Genomic DNA, 20,258 nt, shown 5'->3' with positions numbered 1-20,258 from the left:
TTTTGGGTACTTCGAAGTGACGGATCAGCCTGAAGCACTCGCAGTTGGATGAGGGCAAAGCACGATTCCTTGTCTTTTTCTATGTGCATCAAGACCCATTTAATATGAATGTCTAATTAACACTTTGGAGAAAAAGAACTATTTCCTAAGAGAGGGACAGTCTTAACAGACTTGCCTGCAGAAACGCTCGGTGCTGCCCACAAGCACACTGTTTGTTTTTTTAAATAAAGAAGTTTTTTTTTGCTGGTTCGTCATCCAAACGTACTGACCGTTTGCTTTTGACTGTGCAGTGGGCAGGGTTAGGCTGACTTTGCTCCTCACGGTCGCCTGTGCCTTTCATATGCCAGTTGTGCCTACCTCTGACAGAGGAGCCCAGGAGCACTTGTGTGTGATACCTCCACATGCCGGTATCTTACCTGTCCCCACAAGGAAGACACTCCAATTCAAGCTGCCATCTTCTTCACAAAGGGGTGTTACCTTGTTCAGTGGTTCGGTCACCATGAACTCGGGGCAGACGAGGCGTTAGAGGTGAATGGGAGAGGCCTTGCTGCCTTTTCTTCGTGGCTGCAATCCTTCCTCTGCCACAATGCTTTCTTATTTATATGTTTATCTCATAAGCTGAAGATAAAAACTTCCCGTTCATGGGCAAAGAGAGCCATGAAAACATTAATGGGGGGATGAAGGAAAGGGTGGCCCCATCAAGGACTGCGCTGGCACCATGAAGGAGTGGCAGCCATAGGATTAGCCCTTTCTCTCATAGCTTAAGGGAAACTTTCCATAAACTACTGACACCAGCCCACCAGCCCCAGTATGAGCTCAGCCTCACTGACCTCTCTATAAGCCACTACGTTAATTATTTTTTTCCCCTGCGAGTTCTGTTGCGTGATGCATTGAAATGTGTACGTGCCTGTGAAATACCTGTGCCCTCGAACACGTCCGTAGTGCTGTTTGCAGGGTCTGCCTGGGTAAGCTGTGCCTCTTGGAGCGTCTAGAGAGGGGCACATCAGGATGGACAGGCATCCACAGCAGGAGGGGAAGGACAAGGAGAGTACCCAAGCAATCAGGATGTCCAGAGACGGTGCCAGTTGAGAAAGGCAGTAGAGCAACTTTTCATTTATTCTTCATGTTTATAGAAATTCATGGCACTTTGCAGTGACTGATCTGGAGCTCCAGGGCCTGTGCAGGCTGTTAACTTATGCGGGGTGAAACTGTGTGTGTTTTGTTCCTGGGAATAGCCCCAAGGTAAAGATAAACAAGTACTTTGCTGAGATGAGTAACATAACCAGCGTTTGTCCCTTAATCACGGACTAGGAGACTACTAAACTGCTAGTTTTGGCTGTTCTTGCTCCTTACTCAAGTGCATCAATGAGACCTTGAGTCCCGCTTGCTCCCTCTCTCTCTGCACTGGGGTCCTCCAGCAAACCTCTTGAGGAAACAGCAGAGAGGAAAGAGCAGAAGGAGGGTGCTGGGCACCCCTCCGGCCAGGAGAGAGGGGTGTGTGAAGGAGAGGAGGGGACCTCCAGGCTGAGAGCACTCTGCATTTCGAGCGTTCTGAAAGTGTCCACCGGGTCTTCTGGGTTGGGGCTGAGTTGCTCATAACCCCAGTGTGACCAGGCAGATGGTCTCCCCCAACTCACTTGGTTCAAGTCTTCCAGGCAGTGCTTATCAATCATGAAGAAGCAAGAAAGGACAAGTATATAAAAGACAACAGCTGACCTAGGGGCTTTCCTGTCCTGTCTATTCTTCTAATAAGCTGCATCTGAGCAGCACGGGTTGAGTGGTTGGTGTTCAATGAGGAGCTAGCGTGGCCTGTGGTCATATGCCATCCAAGCACAGTATTCATTCCTATACATAGAGATATATAGATATCCACCTGCGTATTGTTCACGGTGGCACTTTGCACCAAGGGGATATGGCACACGGAGGAATATACCAGGACTTCAGCTTTTTTATACCAGTAGTTTCAGATTTCTATTTCAGCTAATGTAGAGAGAGAGAGTCAAAGAGACTGATCAACAGGCAGGAAAAAAAAAATTATAAAATCTTGCTTTGCAGTTCATCTGTTAAAGGAAATATATAGTGTGTAAACCTTGTTTCTCATCAGGCTGATCCGCATTCATACAACAAGCTCTGATTCTCCTGTCCCTAGCACTGTTATTTCCCCTAACATCACTTACCTCTGACGTAAGCCAGTCTAAGAAAGGTCAGAACAATGTTTTTTTGTCTGTAGCAAGAGAGGACATGCGTACCCCACCTATGCTAACAAGTCTGAACAACTGGAGACCATATTTATAAATGTATTTATAAAGATAAAACTGTCTCCAAACTCTCCATTCATTGCACTATTGTCAAACCTAATAAGCTAAGACAATTGAAATCTGCTGGCATGGGAAAGCAGGGAGACCTAACGCTGTCGCAGTGACCTGCACATGGATGGTGCTGCCCTCGCCAGGACTGAGTTGCTGACCCTTTGCTTTGTGAGTGACCCCCTTGACTGCAAACTGGCACCCTGGGCTCCTTCTCAGTCTGCAGTCAGGAGAGGTTCCTCGCGGGCTACCATGGGACATCCGAGTCTCTAAGCAGGGAGTAACTGTGCAACTGAATACTTAAAAGCCAAACAGCTTGAATCCTTTCACTGCTCATTGCCCAACTCTCATTATCCAGCATCTAATATGGTTGGATGGATGTGTTCCCTCCCAACATCTTGGTCATGGGAAAAGGTGCTATGTGAATTTTGGATTAAAAGTCAGCTAAAGCTGGAAGGTCATTGGGAATACGAGGGCTTCAGGGCGGGCCCCTATGAATGTTTCCACTGGCAGGAGTATGCTGTCTACCTCATGTGCACCACCTTCAATCCTGCTGAGGTTCACCTGAAAGGCAAGGTAGGCCCAGCCCAGACCTGGCTGCAGATGTTTGGAACTGGCCTGGGGTCTGCTCTGATGTTTCTTTGGGGTTAAGACCAACGGTTTGGCTCAGTGCTGTGGTCTTCAGCCTCAAGAGTTTGGGCTCAGACCTGGATCAGCCTTTCCAGCAGTTCAGGAACTCGCAGGCTTTGATGTCCCATATCAGACCACCTGCACTTACCCTATCTTTGGCCTGAGCTTTCAAAAAGAAAGAGGTTCAGACAGGGACGGGGGTGTTTGGTTTTGCCTTGCACTGCCAGACAAGAATATGCTGTCATTATATGGAGTCACTGAAAACTTAAATAGCATCCCTAAAACCTTCCTCCCCTCCCAAAGCTTTTTGCTGCTCCTAGCATGTTAATGAGCAGCTACAGACTCCCGCAGCAGAACTTGCAGGATTGAGTGGTCTTGGCAGAGTAGCTGCAAAGGGCATTGTGTTTAATAGAGGGACTAAACTTTACAGTGGCCTCCCCTATGCCTTGAAGTGAGATTTTGGTCTTTGGATGTTAAGTGCTGGGCCGATGAGCATGGAAAATACAAACTGGCTCCCTGTGTCCCTCTGGCAGCAAGCAGGCAGGCACTTTCCTCCTGCCTGGGGCACTGGGGGCAGATTCCCTGCAGATTCCCATTATCCTTACTAAGGAGGCATGATTTGCAGCGGTGCTGGGTGCCTGCAGGTGCTGCCCACCGCAGGGGCAGTCCCGGTGGCTCAGCACCGCTGAGAATCAGGCCGGGGGGTCCCGGCAAGGGCAGGGGCAGGGAGAGCGGAGCAGGGGGAAAGAGGAGCAGCGGTGCTTGCTGACGCTCAAACACAGGTCTTCCGATGGAGGGACCTGCCGCGGGGAGAGGCCTCTCAGCCCCCACAAGTCAAACTGCACAGAGTCACAGTTAGTCGTCATCGTCGTCATCATCATCGTCGTCGTCATCATCATCGTCATCGTCGTCATCATCATCGTCGTCATCATCGTCGTCATCATCGTCATCATCTTCGGTATTTATCTTCCCAGAAAGCACGTCCTCTATCCAGTCCTCCAGCTCCTCGGCCGTGGGCAGGTCATCGTCATCTGTGATCTCCATCCAGACGCTGTCAGCCTGCGGGGCAGGTGATGGGGGATTAGCCACCCTCAGAGACACAGGGAAGAGATCAGGTTCGCTGCTATTGCGGGGGTAAGTGTTGGACCACAGGTGGGATGCGGGGGTGGTGGTGGCTCCCTCTCTGCCACAGCCTGTGGGCAGGCTCAGCCACAGTGTCTCTCTGCCCACAGGTTGGGATTACCGCTTCAGTCTGAGGTGCTGTTACTTGTGACTAGGGGCACAGGGACTGGTCAATGTGTTTACATGAGTGTGTGGTACTGTTTGCCCTGGGTTAGATGTTTGCCTTGGGTTAGATGTGTGCCTGCTGCCCGTTCCTCTCCTGCAATGCCTACACTTGTGAGCAAGAGTATTGTCCACCAGATGCATTGTCCTCACCCCATCTGGCCAGTTCTGTAGACTCCAAGTCTACATAAAGAGAGCAGAAAGAGACCTGTGCCAGCTCCCCCTGCATCACCCTAGTTCACAGGACATCACAGAGTTTCCCTCCTTCCTTCCAGAGCCCCTCTGGGACCTCTTCCTTTGAGCCTTTACACCCTGCTGTCAGCACCCCTTCTCCCCAGCCTCTTTTACCATCACCTTTGCCTCACGATGTTGCTCTAGACTCTCCACATGTGATAGCAGTTGTTCCTCTTGGAAGAGCCTTTCCTCAGATCATCTCAAACATGCTCCAGCTGAAGAATGGCCAAAAACACCAATGCCCTGGACTACAGGTGCCCCTGCTCTTTCTTTCCAGCTGTCTGCATTACTTCCATAAACTGGAGGGTATGGGGGGATATGGAAATGAAAGGTTTTCACCCTGCTTTGCTATAGGTTCCTTGGGTAAATGCCTGGGTAAGCCCCTTTCTCTTCACTATCTCCCCTCTGTAAAATAGGATCAGCCTCCTATGTGGCAGAGGTGCTGTGAGGTTCTCTCGTTCAGTGTCTGATGTTTCAGAAGTGATTTTCATATCTCAGAAGAGAACTACCAGCTTTTACAAATGTGCCCCACTTCTTTCCCTGTCTGTGGTACTTAATTCTCTGTGCTGTATGGCTTGCTAAAAAGCCAGACCAATTTCTGTTCAGGGAAAGCTTTTTCTCCCTTACAATATTTTCCCCCTAAAACACCCAAAACTGTAATAAAAAAGGAGCCACGGAGAGGCACGCAGCTCCTGCTTCATGCAAATGATCTTGGGATCAGGACCTCAGGACTGTTTGTGAGGCAAAAAGTGACACCTTTAAATAATGGGAACAGGAAGGGGCCCGTGGCACCTAGAGAAGACGCTGTGCAAATAAAACAGCAATATTTTGTAGTGCGTCATGGCCGTAGTCCTGCGCCACTACGATGTGACGGGCCAGTGGGGGCCGCTGGGAGCTCTGGTGTTTGTACTGGCAGGTTTTTAGAGAAGCGACAGGGTCACAGGGGTTACGTCCACCGAAGCCAACAGCAGTGTTTATTTTTACTCCTTTGTGTAAGCCTCACTTTGTACCTGTGTAACTTGGCTGAAGGCAGTGATGTAACACTGAAATAACGAAATGAGCTCAGTGTTTGTTTTAGATCTCACCCGCCAACCTAGAACTTTCTTCAATCGCTCTCTTGAGGAACAGAAAACAGACTTAAAAGGAATGAAATGAAAACTGCAAATACTATAATCAACAACCTGAAACATTTACTTTATCAAAGCTAGATAATGCATGAGTTTTTACAGGTCTCTGAGTGACTGTTGGATAAGAAGGTATATGTTCCTGCCTAATACTGCTTTCTGTATGATTCCCTTGCCACTGACAATCCTATTTCCATGAATTTTCATTGATAGCTGTTTAATGTAGCTTTGATATGACTCAAACATGGCCAGTTGCAGTAAATATAATGAAGAGAGATACTGTGGACTAGTAATAAGGGCAGAAGACTGGAAGACTTGGGCTTGTTAATTTTTCTCATGATCTGAGGTGACAGATGCTATCTTGGCCCTCTTCCCTTTTGTCTCTCCCTTAACAATTCTGCTAACAAGCCTTAACCCACGGGGTCCTCACTCTCTAGGTGTCTGTCCCGTGGTCTGGTGGATGCTGCTCTATTACAGGTAAAGCACTGTAAGCACCCAAATCCCTCCAGCACCATCCACATGGCAGTGGCTGAGGAGGACCTGGATGTACCCCAGTATGCCCTCTTTGCCCCAGCAGGATCCCTCCATTAGCAGTTAATGTCATACTCTTATTAAGGCTGTGTATTTATTTGTTTTATTTCAAGCTGTGTGGTTTCTCCCTGTCATCTGTTGGGGACCGTCTTTCCCTCCTACACTCAAGCTGGGCTGTTTTGCTTCTGCTGCAAACACACCCTCCTTTTTCTCCTCTTCTCCTCCCCTAAGCATGGCTTGTTTTCCCCTCTACACACACACTTTTCCTCCACAAGCCCCGCCAGGTTCAGTCAGAGCAGGGCACAATGGTGCATGCTGTGGGTTGGGGTGGAAATGTGAGACCTTGAAAACAAATCCAGGCAAAGCCCTGAAGCTCAGACCACAGAGGCTGGTCCTGTCCTCAGCAGATGTGGTTTGTGTGCCACTTGGCATGAGAAACACACTCAGACCAAAGCCCTGAAGCCTGACGTCGGAGGTGTTAAGAATCCAGGTGAGTGTGGGAATGGTGAGGTCTTTACACTTTTTCCCAGAGAAAAAGCCTGGTCTACTTCCACTTAACAGCAGAAATCCCACTGATTCCAGTGGACCTCAGATCCCGTCCTTTCTAGCACCCTAATCTTGGGATTGCTGGATTTTCTGGGAACATGCTACTCACATCTGTGACATTCACCACCCCGATCTGTGGTCTGAACAGGTCAATCTTGAAGGTCTTCTCCCAGTAAGTGATCAGCTGCATGAGATAGAAACAAAGCTCAGACAAGGGTGTTTGCAATACCCTGTTGCATTAATTCAGCCAGCTGGGTGGTGGTGCGGGGAGCGTGCACAGGAGAGGAGAGGCTGAACACCAGCTTGGGCTGCCATACACGGCAAAGGAAAGTGCCGACTCTGGGGATGTTCCCAAGTCACCACCTTCATGGGAGGCAGACCCAAATGAGCAGCTGTCAGGGATCGCCCGTGGTCTGGTTTCCCGTCCATCCCTGTGCCAGATTCCCTGGGGCAATTCCTGCGCTTGTGTGCACACACACACACCCCCCCTCCCACCCTGCCCCATCCATGAATTAAACCAAGAAAGGCAAGGACCTCCTGCCACTCACCAGAGGAAAGTCGTCGGGGTCAATCCAGACAATGCTCAGGTCAGGATTATCGGTGTTGTCCCTGGCAACCTGCTTCAGGATTTCCAGGAACTCAAAACCATCTGAAATTACACATGAACCACTGCAGCCCTCTCCTGCAAGCACGCAGGCACTTTTCGCTTGCAGGGTTTCCAACTTCCCTCACCCCGCTATGCACACAGGAGCTGTTTATAGTTCTCATTAAAATGCTGTCTCCCAGCTCTTTCTGCTGATAATAAGGCTTTTAATTTCGAGCGTACTCCCCGGGTATTGAAATTAGTTACACATGAATTAAGTCTCATAATCCTCCCATGGAGTGGAACAATGTCACTATTTTCTTGTGGCGAGGGAGGAACTGAGGCCCTGAGAGGCCAAAGCTTTTCAGCACGCTGATGGCACTGAGAAGTGCTGATGCCACAGCTTTTCAGGAGCTGATGCCCACGGGTTTCCTGCATGCACATCACACCCCCAGCCCTCAGCACTTCCCCGGAGCCACACAGCAAGATGGATGCAGAGTTAGGGAGCAAATCCTGGCGCTGGGGTGGAGGGGATGACTTTTTTTTTCCCAGCCAGCCGTCTGTTTATATCCAGAATTTGAATGCCAGCTAGCACACCTGCTAGTGTAAACACCCAGAAGCATCTCAGCTCCCCGTGCTGGCAGGCTGGAGCTCCCCATCCCGGCTGGGGCATGGGGCTTCACAATGCAAAGCACATGAAACTACAACCTCTTGAGTGACGGAGAGTCACGCAAGGAGGGAAACGGCCTCCTACCTGGGTCGTCTTCTTCGGCGAAGGCCACAATGTGGATTCCCTCCATGTCGTCCTCCTGGAAACAACAAAACTATTACTGATGGGCCAGGGAGGGAGGGCAGAGTCCGAGCGGTTACTGGAGATGAGAAGTGGAGGGATGCCTTCAAACGAACAGGACGATTGCAAAGGGAGGCTTGACTGGAGCCCCACCGAGACACCAGCAGTGGAAGCTGAGGGGAGGCTGAGTCATGGAGGTATTAGGCGCTGAAGCAGGTAGTTTGGGTAGTGTTGCTTAAACCCTTCAGCTAAAAATGAGTTGGGCACCATGATGGCAAAGGCAAGGGAGCTTCTCATGGTGTGGGGCAAAACCTTGCCTGCAGAGAAAGCCAAGGGCTTTCTAGCATGGGAATATGGGCTCACCCTCCATACCTGAGGCCACCTACCATCATAAATTTGCAGCTGCCAGGGAAGGGTTTGCAGGGAAACAAATGTCTGCCACCATGCTCAGACCCCAAACATGTTCCTTTGGGGCCAGCAAAGGAGGTTTCCTCACAACATGAGAGGCAAGGTGGCTCACTTGGACATCTTTCAGGAGGTGAAGGGTTGGTCTCTGCTCTAGGTGAGGGTCTCTGTGAGCAGCAAGGGGAATTGAGTGGGAGGCTCATTTTGGGGGTCCAATGAGTGAAAGACAGAAATGACAGCCTGGTGGACTGCTTTTCTCCATGAGACATGTGAGTAATGGGTAATGATATTGGCAAAGGCCAATGTATCTGCTGGCCAGTTCATCATCTGCCTGCTATGAATGTCATCTCTAAATTATCCCACAGATCGGCTTCGCCTTCCTCACCCGCTGCTGGTCCCGGTTTCCATTTCAATTGGTTTTAATGTGAGAAAAAATTCCCATCTAAATGCTAATTTCTTTTCCCTTCTGAGCTCAGAGGTGACAAAGCCACCATCAAAAACTGAAAGGAAATAAAACCCTGAAAGATTAAGTGGAAAACATTATCTTTAAAAACAAAAGCAGATGCTGGGCCTTTGCTGGGGTCTTCGGGAAATACATTTTCACTGGGGCATTCTAGGCAGATTTAGTTAGGATTCAGACCACTTACAGTTGGCAAAAAATCTGTACTGTTGCTTTTTCTCCATATTTGCCCATAGCATTGTCAGACAGCAAAATAATATATATGTGATATATAATTATATATATATATAGTTATATAATATAGCTATATTCTGACCTCCAAGACAGCAAACAAAACTGGAGTGACTCCAGTGAAGGCATTGGGGATGTTCTGAACTTGCAGTGAGATCAGAATCCAGCCCGTTGTCACCTGTAGGTACAAGTCCCCTGGTTGTACCAGAGGCAAGCTCTGTGTTCCCAGGCTGCTGGTAAAGTGAACATCCCGTCCCTGAGAATTCACATTTTTCCTGAGGCTATTTTAGAATATATTCAGTATAAAAGCAAAACCACTGCAGGTGAAATTCGGGTTCCACTGAAGCCCCATGAAGAAACTTCGAGGGACTTTAATGGCTCTAGGAAGCTATCTTCTACACAGAATCTGTATTTCAAAATCAAATGAAAAGCTACCATGCCTAAGTGACTCATAACTCCTGATTCAGTTTCATTACCTCTTGCCTTGTTCTATTAAAGACTCCCAAGGATTTTCATGCTTCAGAGTCCTGCAGCATTTCATGTTAGGCAGCCAAGCAAGGAGGCGACTGAATGCTGTTACAAATGTGCCAAGCTTTCTGGAGGAATGGCCACATCTTCCTTAGTGTCTGTAAAGCACCTGTTCAGCTTTGTTTTTCAGCATTCAGCTGGCACTTGAAGGTCCCTGACTGGCTATTAACACCATACTCATTCAAAGCGAAGGGATAATTTGCTATACGCAATTTTTCTTTCATTTTCACCCTTCCCTTTTCCCCCACACTTGCAGACCAGGAGAGTACTCTGCATGTGATCAGTGCCAAACCTCTGGTTAGTTCTTCACAATTGCTCACACCATGAGAAGTGCAATCAATGCATGATTTGCTCCATAATCAATGTAATTAACTGAACTGCCTGCCTTCACTTGCATTTTGACTTGTACAATTGCTCTGGTACAATTTCCATGATTCATCTGTTCGGTACAATCTCTGTAGCTTACCCAGCAAGCAGGCCACTGACGTCACCCCACCACCAGCACTGATGCCCGTTAGGTAAGACAGAGCACCCTTGGGAAGGATGCTCTCCATAGATATATCATGGCTGCTACAGAAGCTCAACACCCGCCTGGGACACTTGGTTAGGTTCCCCTGTTCTCTCTGTGGAGCAAACAGGACCCAGCTCAGCTGTCCACCACTGTTGAGCAAAGCATCTGAGCACACCATTTGAACTGAGGCACTGGGCATCATAGCCAAGGCTTTCCATTCTTCCCAGAGGAGGGCAAGTGGCTTTGCAAGGAAGGAAAGATAATGTTATGCCCAGCCAGAGGCTAGAGCTTTTGAGCAGTGGTTTCTTGTTGGAAGCTAGCAGGGGTCACAAGGTTTCCCACCCGTGCGTGCTTACCCACGTCTCAAACATGTCCTCTGGGCGCAGTTTCCTCAAGGTGGCCCTGAAAAGAAGACAGAAATGCTCTTTGAGGACACATCCCACACCATCACACATGATGCTGCCAGTGTCACAGAAAAAGTCACTGTGGCACGTTTGGTTGGTGGCTGGAGTCAGCGCCATCAGCCACCATGTTTTGAGTGCAAGCACAGGGGCACAGTAGGTCAACTTATGCTTTTATTTATGGTGATAAAACCTTGCCCTTGCCCCCTGGAGTCACTGCAGATGCTATTTGTGCTTGAGAAGATGAGATGCCTCTCTGTGCTGGGTTGTGCTGGTGAATTAGTCCCACACATGGCAGATTGTTCTGTCTGTGCTGAGGGCACGAGGTGACCCATTCACTTGTGTATTGCAGTCCCTGGGACATTCCTACTGGGCTTTATTCCCATTTTCTCCTGGTTTTACCCCAGCATAATCCACCATAGAAATCCTTCCAAACTCTCCTGAAGCAAAGAAGACAGAATAATCTCTGGCAAGAAAATTTAAACCATAATAACCACTGGCAAGAAAATTTAAACCATAAGACTGGCCGAAGCAAATTTTTTGAGAAGTAGTTCATAAAGGACAAAAAAAAAAGGAATAATAAATGTTTTCAGACACATACGTAGCAGGAAGCCTGTCAGAGAGCCTGGCAGGCTGAGAGCTGACTGGGGTGTTAAAGGGGCACCCAAGGAACACAAGGCCATAGCAGACAAGCACAAGTAATCCTTTGCACCTCTGCTCCACTCTGGCATCAGGTGTTCAGGGAGGTTCTCCCAGCAGAGCGGGTCTCCCTGGCAGATCAGCCCCAGGAGCTGTTGCAAAGAGAAGTGTTGCTCGATGAGGTCCTGGAACAAATTGGCAAAGGGAGTAGTAGCAGTATATTGCCAGGACCAGGTGGCATCAATGAGATGTGTAACCTGTTACTTCGGTTTGCCTTGCTACCAGAGCACTGGAAACAAGGAGCATTTTTTTAGAGGTTCCTAAAGGACCTGAGAAGCCACAGATCTGGAATAGTGAATTCCTTATCAGCACGATGCTACCAGAAAAAGTAGAGTTAACATTTGAAGGAATATGACATGATAGGACAAGAGACGCATGGCCTTTAAGAGGAAAATCATGGCCATGGGTCTTCTGGAGTTTCCAGAGCAAGTCAATGAGTGGGCAAAAGTATGCTGGTCAATGCAGTGAACTGCCTTCAGAAGAACATTGGACAAGGTCCCTTACTAAAGGGTCTCAGAGAAACTAAGCTGCAGTTAGATCAGAGGAGAGGTCCTCCTTTGGATTAATGACATTGGAAGATTATTCCCTCGCTAGTCAAAAGTGGTGTTCCCCAGGGCTCAGTATTGGAGCCAGTTCTCTTTAATATCTTTATCAATGATGTGGACAAGGGGATCGAGTGCACCCTCAGTAAGTCGCAGAAGACACCAAGTTGGGCAGGAGTGTTGATCTGTTTGAGGGTAGGAATCCTCTGCACAGGAATCTGGACAGGCTGGATCGATGGGCCAATGCCAGCTGTGTGAGGTTCAACAAGGCCGAGTGCTGGGTCCTGCACTTGGGGCACAGCAACTCCATGCAACACTACAGGCTTGGGGAAGAGTGGCTGGAAAGCTGCCTGGCGGAAAAGGACCTGGGGGTGTTGATTGATGGCTGGCTGAATAGGAGCCAGCAGTGTGCCCAGGTGGCCAAGAAGGCCAACAGCATCCTGGCTTGTATCAGAAATAGTGTGGCCAGCAGGACTGGGGCAGGGATCGTCCCCCTGTACTTTGCACTGGTGAGGCCGCACCTCGAATACTGTGTTCAGTTTTGGGCCCCTCACTACAAGAAAGACCTTGAGGTGCTGGAGAGAGTCCAAAGGGCAACGAGGCTGGTGAAGGGTCTGGAGCACAAGTCTGATGAGGAGCAGCTGAGGGAACAGGGGTTGTTTAGCCTGGAGAAAAGGAGGCTGAGGGGAGACCTTATCGCTGTCTACAACTACCTGAAAGGAGGTTGTAGCGAGGTGGGTGTCGGTCTCTTCTCCCAAGTAACAAGTGATAGGACGAGAGGAAATGGCCTCAAGTTGTGCCAGGGGAGGTTTAGATTGGATATTGGGAAAAATTTCTTCGCCAAAAGGGTTATCAAACATTGGAACAGGCTGCCCAGGGAAGTGGTGGAGTCACTGTCCCTGGAGGTATTTAAAAGACATGTAGATGTGGTGCTTAGGGACATGGTTTAGTGGTGGACTTGGCAGTGTTAGGTTAACGGTTGGACTTGATGATCTTAAAGGTCCTTTCCAACCAAAACGATTCTATAAAGGATGGAGATGAATGGTCAGTTTTCATGACAGAGGGAATTAACCCATTAAGATTCATAGCATATGCTTTAGCATGATCATTTGCATAACATATTCTCACCTAATCTGAAAAAGATGGGAAATAAGAATACGGCAGCGTTTCCTTATCATATCCAATTCTTCAAACGACAAACACAGGCCTGACTATGAGATATAGAGGGCATCTCCTGAGACTTGAGTGTCTGCATGATAGACAGAGGAAGTAACACACTTGCAGAAAAACAACCCTGATTACACAGGTGCAACAATGGGTTCTAAATTAGTTATAGTTAATTGTTGCCTCTCAGCAAAGGGGCCTGGGTGTCACAAATTGGGAAAGCATCAGCTCCAAAGGCAAAAGGCAAAAAGAAGGTTACAAATGGTTGGGAAAACACATCATAGCATTATAGCAATGGACAACTACACTGAGCACCTCCACAGTGAATGTATTTGTGGTTCTGGTCATCCCATCACACAACTGATATGGGACAACTGAAAAAGGGACCTGGAAACACAGCAGCAGTGAACGAAGGTATGGAATGACCTCTGTTTGGGGGGAGATCAAATAGATAACTCTTCATCTTGTAAAAAAGGTGAACGAAGAGGATATTGGCAGGTGGTCTGAAAAATCGGGAGTGGTAAAAAAAAATAGTAAAACAGGGGATGGCTAGTCATCGTTCCTGATAGCACAAGGGCGAGTAGGAACACAGTGAAATTATTAGGTAGTAGGTATAAACTGAACAAATAGGAATGCGCTTTTGATGCAATGCATAATTCAGCCACTGAACTCGTTAGAATTGGATACTTTCAGCATCAAAATAGAAATGAGGCAAGAAATGACTATATAAATTGAAGAAATAGCCACCAAGCACAAGATACAGGATACAATTTTTGACCCAGCAAGTCTCCTCATTGCTGATTGTCGGAAACTGGAGATTATATCAGGTTGTTCTGATTATATCAGAATACATATTATGTATATATGGCTTTCAAGATCTTTCCCTAGCCATTCTCTGGGGGCAGCTCTTGGAGAAAGGAAACTCGGTGGGAATGATTTGATCACACCCACATGTACCAATTGTGTCGGAGTCACTCAAGATTTTCTCTGGTTACTCCCCAGTGCTGGAGGGAGCGAGGTAAGTGGGGTTTAGGTGAATAAGAGGGAGCAGAATTCAGCTGTGTTGTCACAGCCCCATGGTGGTGGGCTCTGATTGCAGCACAGATACTTGTACCTCTGGGAGTAGGAAAAGCCCAGCCAAAATCTCAAATCTGGGTCAGCAAATCACCAAAAGGTGGTCGTCATCCTAATTTTTAATGAGAGGGATGCCCTAGAGGGGCAAGCCTGCGATGACAGATACCTTTACCCACTTACCATGGCCAGGAGTGTCCTGTACACTTACGTACCTTTTATGCTCATTCACAAATTCAACCAGCTCTTCTTCTGTGTAGGGCTTATCAGGGATGTGAACAGGCTCATCCATGAATGGTTCATAGAAGTCCACCTCGTTCATCTTCAGACCTAGCTTCTTGGCAACCTGTTGCAGTGCAGATGGTCAGAGGTGAGTGAGCCTGATGCGCCTCTTTACCTACCCAGAGTCTCTTCTGGTGGCAAAGATGAGGTCAAGGTGCTTGCTGTCTTTCAGAGCATGCCCTGTTGTTAGTGGTGGCCAGCAAAATATGAATGGATCTTTCCTTGGTTAAAAAAACACTGATGCTCTCTACACTACTGGTCTCAAGCACTGGGGCAGAGCAAGGTCAGAGTCAAGGTCCCACAAACTTAATGGGTCTGATTTCTGAACCCAGACCAGGGCCTGCCTCCATGCTGCAGCAATGGCCTTTTATCTTGTGACAGGGCCAAATCCCAGTGTAGACACCAATAACACAAATTACAAGAATGCTGAAAATGAGAAGCTGGAGCCAGATGTTAAATCTGGGAACACCCTGAGCTTCTGGAAAACGGGAGGTGGAGGCTGTGAGCTCCCATGGTGAGGTCTGTAGATGCTTACCCCTTTGTCGAAGGTAGCAAAGAACTTGATGTATGGCTGGAAGTGTTCGGCAGCTTCTTCAAATGCCTTATAATCTGGAAGGAGAAAAGGGGCATGAAGAAAAGATTTCACAGGCAGCTGGCCACAGTCTGGTCAGCACAGAAGGCACTAGGGCAGAACAAACATAAATTATTGCAAAATACATCAGATGGCGACACTACGTTTCTTCCACTCTTCCAGGGTTTACAAACAAGGACCATTTCATGTGGAGCAAACAGGACACATGTTGTGCAGCCCCACAGTGCTCAGGAAAACTACAAATCTCAGCATGCCACGCTTAACTGGGCCTGAAAGCAGCAGCACTGCAAAGCAGGTCCAGGGGTTACAGCTCCAGCCTGTTGATAAGGGTGTTTGCAGCCATCCTCTTGCACAAGCAGTAGTTCAGCCTGGGAAAGACACGGAGTTGCTCCTGCATTAATGATTGCTGCCATTCCCTAGTCACCAAGCATGACTAGGCACACACCTCCTGCAGGAGGAGGGGGCAGGAACGAGGTACATTTTCACTGTTACTGGTATCAGGTCCTCAGCTGGGGTCAGGAAGGATGCTCTCAGCTGGGTGGGAGCTCTTTACAACAGATATATCCCACGTTTCTTCAAAATACTTATTACTGAACAGCGTTAAGGGCACAGCCCTGCCCGAGCTGCCCTGCAGCCCGTCTTGAGCGGGTGAGAAAGCTGAAGGGAGAGGTGGATGGGCTGTTGTGGTGCAGCAGACCTGGTGAGACGTTGCTCGGTCAGGTAACAGTACCTGCCTGTGCTAAAGCCAAGCCTTGCAGGTGTGGGGTGCACACAGTCAGCACCACCCAGAGAGCAGGGGGAGCGCTTGGGGCTGGCAGAGGAGGCTGCCAGGGCTTGCCAGGGAGAGTCTCGGGTGAGGGTTTCTCAAGACTTGTGAAAGCTGATGGTTTTGCCTGGAATGGTCCCTGAGTGGCACATCCCTCAGGGCATGGGACCAGCCTCTTCTCAGTCTTTCGGTTCAGCGAGGAGGAGCAGGTCAGTGCCTCTGCCAGGCCACCCTAAGGCATCCTGCTCACTGCTGCTGTGTGTTTGCCAAGTTAGTGTTTAATGTGTGTCCCTCTCTTTCCCTTTGCTTCCCTCCCTCTTTCTTTGACCTTTTGGGCTCACTGCTCATAAGAGGGGGAGCTTTACTCCCTTTAGGTGCTCACCCAGTGCAACTGTAACCTCAGCTGATTTTGGGTGAGGTAGACTCAATTTTCTTCAGAAGACCTTGGATAATCGCCCCCTTCTCTTGCCAGCAGACACCTTGGAGAAGGGTCACCACTGTTGGTGTAGGAATGGGCTCATGCATAGCAACAGCAGAAACTTGCCTGCAACCCCACCTCATCCTCCAGCATCTTTGGCACTGCCACAGCCTCACATATACACTCACACCCTTAATGTTCATGCAGAAGAAACAATGTCCGGCCCCCAGCACCCCCAGCCAGGCTCCAAGCCCCATGAGGAACATATTCATCTTACGTTCAGAGTCTTCTCCTTTGAAGTAGCCGATGAGTTTGATTTCCTCATCGATTTGGTCAAAGGCCTGAAGCTCCAGCTTGTTGTTTATGATCTCCACGGGGTCTTCTAGCAGCTGCCATGACAAATGCATTTGATAATGCAACAGTTTGCAGCATCAACCTACGCCTGGCAGGGTGTGTCACTAGCAGCCTAAGTAGGGAGAAAGAGGTCACCCAATTTCTCTGCTGCTGGAAACCCTACTTAGTGCTCTCCACCTTAATGTGGGGAACCGGGAGATGCAGGTCACCTTCAGAGGTCTGGGTAACCTAAATGGATCCTGTGGGACCTGCTGTGATGTGAGATAGATACAGGGTAGAAATTGCAACTGGCTTTAGAGCTGCTGAGAAAAAGGGAGGGCAGTTGAAAGGGGCTGGTATGGAGACTGTGAGCTTCTGTGAGTGATGGATGTATTTGTTTTTAACTGTAATTTGCTGGAAGAGGTTACTGCAAAGAACTTGCCTTCAGAAAACATTAAAACCAGCATGCTAGAGCATGGCCAAACAATATTTTGGAGCAGTGGGAAGTCTGGATGTGAATTTTCCTGGCTGATCCTCCCATCCAGAATGGGTTAAGCCCGTGCTTTGTCCCCAGACAGGTCACAGTGTTGATGAGGAAGTTGGAAGACCTATCTGCAGCTTCAGCCTGTCGTTAGTCTAAATTTTGTTTCTCTTTTCTTAACTAGCCACTGCTGGTGAAAAGATTTGGTCTGATTATTTTGCCCAGCGATACTGGTGTAAATCAGGAGTGGCTTCACTAGGAAAAAAAAATGCAGGCAGGCCACTGTACAGCCTGCAGAGGAGTAGAGGACCTCTGGCTTTGTTTTCCTTTGAGAGCAAGCTGCTGAGGCACCACAGATGTGTTTGTTTTTATTTCTCTGCCTGCCTGTGGCCCTCCTGGGTGGGGCAAGATGCCCGCTTCTGTCCCTGAAGCCACTTCCATGTGTTTTGGCCACAATACCTGATGCATGCAGCCACAGACGCATTGCTGTAGGAGAGCTGAGGTCCTAGAGAGCTGCTTCTCTTCCCCAGACATGCCTTTTGCCACTGGCACTCCTGCACTGCAGGTCACCATTTAGGCAACCTGCCACCCTGGGGAACAAACCCTGCCGTCTCCACTGCTTGCCTTACCTTACACTACGTTGTTTGTGCAGTTGTGTCTATAATTGGGCAAACAGTTTGCAGCATAGACCTTTTTCAATGAATTGAGCTGGTTTTAGTTGCTCTATGGGAATGCTACTTCTTGGATATTTTTTTTTAAAATAACTCCTCTTTTTTTAAAAAAAAAGAGTGAAAGATTTTGCAAATGGCAGTATTTGCACGCCAGCTTGCTGACTGAGGTGAGTGACTAGCAGTTATGTGGGATTGTTGCTTTCTTGCAATGAAATACTCCATAAAGAGGAAAGAGGGCAAAATGTCTTTAAGATGTACATGGTTGGTGGCACATAAATGTACCAGCTTCCCTGGGAACTCAAGGTCAGACAAGTATTTGGGAAGCTGGCAAATGTCATCTCTATCAATGTGTAGCAAACAGGGATGGCATTTCAAAGATAAACCCGTGTTTTTTAGCAAAGTGAGTATTTGTAAGGTCTTCTCTGAGAGGCTTTATCTAGCTCTGAGCTTATCTGTGCTTACATCCAAGAGGAATTCCACCAAGACATCCGTGGCCAGTTCCCCATCAAATTCAATCAACCGCTCCTCCTTGAAGACATAGAGGCTTCCCTCTTCAACCAAGCCTGCAAGGAGGAGACAGGAAACATAATGTGGGCAACACGACACTAAAAGCATTTTTACTACAGAGTATCTTCCTTGTTATTCTAGCAACTCCTTCTGGGAAAAAGTAGTTGCCAATTTGAATTGGTCCAGTTAGAAACAACCCGTGAAATCTCCTGACCGATGTTTCATGGCACAAGGGACAGACCTCAGCCAGAACTAGTGCTAGGCTCTTCCCAAATGTTGAACTTTTTTGTTCAGATCACAGTTTGGCCCCAGTTGGAAAAATTGTGTACCAGAAGCTTGTTTTAGCCTGGCTGTCTATCTTGCAGTAAATAATACTGGGCTCTAACTGATATCCCAAATTTTAACAACCTGTCACTAGATGGAAAATGGATTTTAATGTGCTCTCTGCCTGGAGAAGGCTGAACTATGGGAACATAAAAAGTGAGCTGGAAGCCAAATCACAGAAGCTTCAGACTCTTTGTGGCCTAGCTAGCCTTAGCAAAAGGGTTTGAAACTGATGGTAGAGAGGCCACAGATGTCAGGCTGGCAGATTTGAATGGTGTATCACTGGACTGAGGACTGGGTGCCACGGTGTCTCAGTGGAGGCTCCAAAATCAGCAGCACTAAGCTCCTGCAATGCATGATGGCAGGGTACCATGGGTCAAGGTGGTTAGTAGTTTGTTCCTTCTTGGAGAGGCAGAAGCTCTCAGCTTTACTTTAGCTTCCATCAGCACACTTAGCCTCTAATTTAGGAAAGAAAATTACAGTCCACCATACAGTCCAGTATGCTTAAACAGTCTCTGAGCTTAAGTCTAGTGCTATACTTATGTGTTGTTGTATTTATGTGCCATAGTATTTCCATATTGCTTTGTGGGCTAAAATACGAAGGAAATGCCAGCCCCTGGAAGGCAGCTCTTTCCAGGGGTGGGCAATGCAGCAGCCTTTCACCTTTACAGGAGGTTTCCTCTTCTGCTCTGGGGAGCAAGTCAGGAAGGGTTGGGACCTGGCTGCCAAACCATCACAAGGCTGTGGTTCCCCCATTAATGGCTGAGGGTCTCTCTGCCATGGGGCTGGTGACATTTGTGAGCCTATGTGATGTCCCTCTAAGTTTTGGTTCTACACTGCTGTGTCAGACTGGTCTCTGTGCAGGAAGAGCATGGCGTTACTCCATGACACCTATCTACAGTTTCTGCTCAGCAAGCTGTGAGCTTCCACCCTGTCATTGCTATGGCATGAAGTGGCTTGCTTTCTCACTTGATTTGGTTTTGGTTTGGCACTCTCAGCCAGGAAGCCTTTTGCTGGAAGGGTGTCGGCTCACCCCTCTTATCTTTACCCCCCCAACTTGATCCTGCAGGTGGGGGTGGGCAGGTGGTCAGTGTGCAATTGCCACCATCGCCCTCCCCATCCTGGTGACAAGGACTTGACTGTCCTCTATGGGACTGACTGTTGGGCATCACTCCAACATGCTCTCCAAGCTATTCCAGAGATATCAGATGTGGGACTCACCTAGCTTTTTAGCAAGTTTGGCATCCTTCTTGGAGTCCACCATCCCAAAGCCGATGCTCCTGGGCTCCAGGACCTGAGCCGCCAGCTGTGGGAGGGAACCAGAGAGCCCAACATTAGTGGCACTAACACCACAGGGTAGCTAAAGGGCATCATGCCATGCTAGCATGGCACGACAGACACAAGTGACCCATATTCTGCTTTCAGTCAGCACCAGTGGGTGGGATGCATCACATGCTGCCTCCCCACTGAGATAATGCTGCCCAGAGGTCACAAGGGTTGGGTTTCTTCCCACTGTGTCGCAGCACTGATACCATGTGCTGCTAACTACTGTTTGACACTCGGGCATCGGGAGAGGGCTCCCGGCTGAATCGGGGACACCAAAGCATTGGGCACAGCTGGGAGAAAGACCTGTGCCCCCGACACAAAGCAAAAGCTATCTCCTCCCTTGTGCGTTGGTGGCCTCCTGTGGGGTAGTGTGACATGTGGGCACCACGGATATTTTAACTCTGGAAGTGCTTGGTGCCAGGCAGCAGTGGCTGCACACTGGAGGGGATGCAGGGCACTGCAGCATCACGTTTCCTTCGTACATGGGATGGGATGGCTAAAGCAGGCTCCCAGCAAAA

The 20,258-nt window shown here is 48.5% G+C and overlaps 1 protein-coding gene across 1 annotated transcript in view; it reads right to left on the bottom strand.

Moving 5' to 3' along the window:
* Window positions 1-1,081: 1,081 nt before the first annotated feature.
* The window catches only part of CASQ2 (calsequestrin 2), a 32,059-nt gene continuing 12,882 nt past the window's right edge, over window positions 1,082-20,258 (bottom strand). The window contains exons 2-11 of the mRNA XM_068417362.1: window positions 19,636-19,720; window positions 18,046-18,146; window positions 16,376-16,487; window positions 14,858-14,931; window positions 14,256-14,386; window positions 10,520-10,565; window positions 7,993-8,047; window positions 7,204-7,304; window positions 6,765-6,839; window positions 1,082-3,995 (exon numbers count right to left, since the gene is read on the bottom strand). Of these exons, the coding sequence (XP_068273463.1) occupies window positions 3,792-3,995; window positions 6,765-6,839; window positions 7,204-7,304; window positions 7,993-8,047; window positions 10,520-10,565; window positions 14,256-14,386; window positions 14,858-14,931; window positions 16,376-16,487; window positions 18,046-18,146; window positions 19,636-19,720 (984 nt within the window). The 3' untranslated portion in view covers window positions 1,082-3,791. The remainder of the gene's footprint in view (window positions 3,996-6,764; window positions 6,840-7,203; window positions 7,305-7,992; window positions 8,048-10,519; window positions 10,566-14,255; window positions 14,387-14,857; window positions 14,932-16,375; window positions 16,488-18,045; window positions 18,147-19,635; window positions 19,721-20,258) is intronic.

The sequence above is a fragment of the Nyctibius grandis genome, chromosome 23 (genome assembly GCF_013368605.1).
Source record: "Nyctibius grandis isolate bNycGra1 chromosome 23, bNycGra1.pri, whole genome shotgun sequence".
In the NCBI taxonomy this organism is placed as follows: domain Eukaryota; kingdom Metazoa; phylum Chordata; class Aves; order Nyctibiiformes; family Nyctibiidae; genus Nyctibius; species Nyctibius grandis.
Note: the sequence above shows the minus strand (reverse complement) of the source record. Positions and strands in the feature narration are given on the sequence as shown.